This window comes from Polyodon spathula, chromosome 16 (assembly GCF_017654505.1).
Source record: "Polyodon spathula isolate WHYD16114869_AA chromosome 16, ASM1765450v1, whole genome shotgun sequence".
NCBI lineage: Eukaryota > Metazoa > Chordata > Actinopteri > Acipenseriformes > Polyodontidae > Polyodon > Polyodon spathula.
In genome coordinates, this window is record NC_054549.1 from 5,388,962 (window position 1) to 5,393,922 (window position 4,961).

The window sequence follows — 4,961 nt, forward strand, 5'->3', positions numbered from 1 at the left end:
TTAAAGAAATATGTTGAAAAGATCAGCAAACAAAATGTTTTCAAATTAAATATGCGTATGAAACTAGTTTATCTTAATTGTTTTAGATTATACTTTAGACACACAAAATACATCAATAAGCATTACCGTGTAGATTATATTTAAATGTGTTGATAGTTACACAGGAACATGGATCAGAGTGTACTATTTGAGGCACAGAGCATATGCTTGAACTCCATCACTATAGCCGTCTATGTGGACACTTTTTTTAAAACCACACATCAAGCCTTAACAGTAAGTAGATAATTAACTCTAAAAAGCTATTCCATTCTTCGGTGAGGTTATTGTTTGGGCAAGGTTCCTCCAATCAAACGCTAAATCGTGTGTTTTTGTTTGGGTGCTCCCGTGCTCCGCCAACCCTTTTTCCACACTCCTTGCAGCGCGCAAAGCTCGCTACCTCATTCTGAATGTAATTTGCATACTGATTGTCTGAAAAGACGCTCGCAGAGGCGCACAGGTGAATTCAATTCAAACATCCGTAGGGTACACAAGCAAACTGCAGGCGTCGGTTCTCTTTAAGACTTTTTTTTTCTTTTTTTTTTTTACTTTTCATTAAAAATAAAAACAAAAACATTTAAGACAACGAGTTGGAGTTTGCATTCAGATTCTAATATCGGAAAGGGAGATTATAAAAAGGATATAGATATATAGTGATATATGTTTTTATTTTTCCCAAAATATGAAAGTTTCATTGGATTCACAAACACTTGAAGTTATGCAGGAAACGTGAGAGCACAGCGGCAGTGGAACTGAACGTTGTCAAGGGAAACTGTTTCAACTGTTTGAATAAGTACAGGTATGAATTGTATAATAATAAAACATTTCAGTTTAGAATATCTGGCTGTACATTTTACCCAAATGAATACTGGATTAATAATAATAATAATAATAATAATAATAATAATAATAATAATAATAATAATTAATGAATAAATGTATCAGCTACCAAGTTCTCTGTTTTGAAACATAACCTCAGTTACATTAAACTGAATAAAATAAAGAAAACATCTAAAGGCAAAATCGTAATACTTCATTTAAATAAAGAACATAATGAGATTATGCGTGTGACAACACACACACACACACACACACACACACACACACACACACACACACATATATATATACATATATATACATACATACACACTTTGAGATACAGTGTATGAAATGTATTTGAATCAATGAAATGAATGCTTACAGTAACACTTGAATAAGAGTATAGTAGTTTATTTAGAAGTGCAGTTTACTTTAGCTGTTATTTTTATATTGTTCAATATAATATTGAACCCCTGCAGTACTTAGAGTATGAGTTTCATAATACATCAGCATATTGTGTGTGACACTTGTATGCCATTTCCATATGGGATGAATATGCTTGAAAAAAATAATAATCATTCTATACAGCCATTTAAATATTTGCTCAGGGGTATAGTTGTAAAACAATCAAGTTTGATATCCTTCTTGTTGTATGTAGCTTGCTGAGCAACTAAATATTTTGGTTGTCATCCCATGCCCATGATAAATGCCCTGGTTTCTATCTTGCTAATAGTATTTTCATAGATGCAATTAAACTGAGACAGTTTTACTCTGCAGTACAATTATATAGTGTATTCTCAATGAAACCTCTGTCTATTCTCTGTTTTAAGATGTATATCTTGTTTCCCAGTCCCCAGTGTACTGCATGTTTGCATGACCCTCTGATAGCTTCCCCATTCTGCAGCTTCTATTTTTTTTTTTTTTTTTGATAGTTTGAAATATGCAGACTCTTTCTGGTTAATAAATGACCAGAAGGGGTTTACGCTGGCTGAGCAGTAGCGTTTAGTACCGTCTACAACCCTTTACAAAGCTTTTTATAGGGTTAATATAGCTCTGTAAATGATCACCTAGCCACAGAAAAGCACGGTGCTTTTCAAACACAATGCTGCTATGGTCCAGAAGAAAGAGCGCCCCCCTATCTGGCAGATGGCTTTCACATATACCTGTAAAGCACCTGAAACTCATTATCTGTATAAGTGCAATACACGTGCAGAGAATCCGCCATGACTTTGCTAGTGGGGTTTTTATTACATGCCCTTTCCATTGAGGGTGTTGACAGTATTGATTTCAATGCCCTATATGTTGTGTTCACATTGCACTAGTTCAGTAGACTGGGTAGGTTCTGAGTTATCTAGCTGGAACCGGCTTGAACACGCTGTCGTTCTGCTGGGTGCCGTGTTGGCCTGGTTAGAGATTTCCTCATTGTAGTTCGCATTACAGCTTGCCTGTTAAATTCTGTGAGCTCACCTTAACAAAGCAGCCACTGTCTGCCTCCTCTTGTGGAAACTGTATTTGGGTGGTTCTCTTTGGTGAAAGAGAGGGAAACAAAAGTTATGTATCCATAGTCCAGTAATATAAGCCTTGCTGCATATAAACAGCTCTTGGACTTTTTATAGAACAACATTTAAGCAAGAAACTGGACTTCTGGTTTCACCTCTGAATTAATGATGGTTGTTTCAAGTTTAGGCCACAAGCTTGCACAGATCTTGCACAGATCCCACAAACACAAAATCTAGATATTTTAATAGCATTCTAATTTCAGATCATTATTGGTGTGCTGCATCTTTAGAATGAAAAACAATGTATGCTATACAAAGCTTAATAATTATAACTGCCTCTGCCTAAAATCTGCCTCACAAATAAGTTTTATCAGTTTTTAAACTAGTTTTGAACAGGAGGTAAAAAGTAAATATTTGTGTTCACAGGGATCGGACCATTTTTAGACAGCCGGCACTTGCAGTAAACATGCACTAACACCGGAAATAGAGGTGCATTGAAATGTATGGTTCATTGTTATCCTGAACCACAGAGAGAATTCAAAGCACAACACCAAACTTTTAATGCAGTATTGCAGTGTTATATAATGTAATGTAACGCAATGTATTTTGAGCAGTGCAAAATACTTTTTATAAGGGGCTTGTTACTTAACATTTTATTAAAGTAAAAACCGTGATACATCTTGGCCATTACTCTGTTATCTTAGGTGATATGTTCAAACATAATTTAAAAAAATGAACTTTAAACTTACAGTGGTTAACAGTTATTAGAATCAATATAAGTTTGGTATCTAAAGCCCATGTATTGAATTGCAGGTATCGGATGACGTTACAGGCAAACAATAAATCTGGTCTAAATTTACAAAAAAAACAAACAAAAAAAACCAAAACAGACACAGCTCATACAGAAAGTTACAATAAGTGACCTGTGATACTAAATGCTGGCCTTTGTGGTTGCTAATGATTTATTGTCAGTACTTTGAAAGCCCTCCTGTGTTCCTCTCGTAATCGTACTTGACACTTGGCTTTAGTCATACGGAGTAAAGCGAGATATGATTGGCTGTTGGTCCTACACAAATGATAAGAAATGTGGTGAAACAGTGCTAATATTGCTTAAATCCACAATTTCCTTTCACTTGCTGTACCTCAGAAACTTAAAAGCTGGTAGTGTGGCCAGTTGTCTCTAACAAGCTTCGAGCCTTTGATGCTCCTGCTTGATGGTCATGTTGTGTCTGATTCCAGTAGGGATGTCAACGCCTGTTCAGAATTCAGTTTTTACAGAACCGTTTTTTTGTCCTTGTTTTTTTCAGGTGAAAGAGAAAATGTCTGTGTCGCCTCAGGTGGTGTGGCACACAGGTTCTTCTCTGGGTGAAGATGCTGAGAAGAGTCCAGACCAACCAGAGTGCTCCATTTGCTTCAACTCCTATGACAACATCTTCAAGACCCCCAAAGTCTTGGAGTGTACCCACACCTTCTGCTTGGAGTGCCTCGCCAGGTTGCTGTCGGCCGTGTCTACGGAGCAGAGCACCGGGCACATCCCCTGCCCTTTCTGCAGGCATCTCACCACCATCCCAGAGAAAGGGCCACCGGCGCTCACCACCAGCCAAGAAGTCCTCTGCAAGCTCCCAGCCCACCTTCAGCAGGAGGAGCCGGTCTGGATGGAAGGAGCCATGCTGTGCTACAAGAAGTCCCCTGACTCCAGCACCTCTGACTTCTGTATCTGCATAGACATTGGGATTACAAAGGCAGAGAGCACTGCGGAAACGGCCCCGGCACCCTCTCGTGGCTTCCTGTCACGCTGTGGTTTGCTGAACGACTGGAAGAGGTTGCTCCTCTTCATCATACTCATGATCATGCTGGTGTGCATCATACTGTGGCCCCTGCAGTGCGTCTTTACTACGGGAAGCCTTAGATGCTTTAGCAAGTCAAACGCATCTCTAAATAGTGTGACAACTATTCATCCCACCAGGAACTGAAACCACTGTAGTGCTCAGCCAGTCGGACACTCTGCATGTGCTTCAATGCAGTGCACCACTTTAACTTATGGGAGTGATTAGAATATTTGGTATGTAAGGTTTAGAAACCTGAAGCTGACCTGATGCATTACTTTATTGAATGACAGGTTATTTCCAGCATGCTATTTTGTGTGTGTCTGTCTATATATATATATATATATATATATATATATATATATATATATCTATATATATATATATATATATATATAATAATTACTAGAAAACCACCCCAGAGTATTTGCAATTCTATACAAGCTATGCAATGTTATACATTTATGGTTGTTTCCTACTGGGTGTAGCTTTTGATATCCTATAGCTATGGCTAAAGGTTTTGCATCGAATAGAATTGTAGGATTGAGACATAATTTAAAAAACAAAACAAAACAAAAAAACTGTATGAACATAATTTAGGTATTTTACTTAACATCATGTAATCAAAGAAACGACACAAATAAGTCTAGTAGAAGCCATACTGCTAGTACAGTATTTCATGTATTAAGTATATGGGAAAACTACAAAGCAGAATGCAATTCAATATGTTAACGTAACATTGGTACTGCTAAAAGTTTAATTTTTTATTGAACAAAAT

At 37.2% G+C, this 4,961-nt stretch overlaps 1 protein-coding gene across 1 annotated transcript; it reads left to right on the forward strand.

Moving 5' to 3' along the window:
* Positions 1-334: 334 nt before the first annotated feature.
* Positions 335-4,539, forward strand: LOC121328469 (RING finger protein 223-like). Its single transcript, XM_041273152.1, has 2 exons — positions 335-835; positions 3,665-4,539. Exon 2 carries the CDS (start codon positions 3,677-3,679, stop codon positions 4,328-4,330), a length of 654 nt encoding a protein of 217 aa, XP_041129086.1. The 5' UTR covers positions 335-835; positions 3,665-3,676; the 3' UTR covers positions 4,331-4,539.
* Positions 4,540-4,961: the final 422 nt, after the last annotated feature.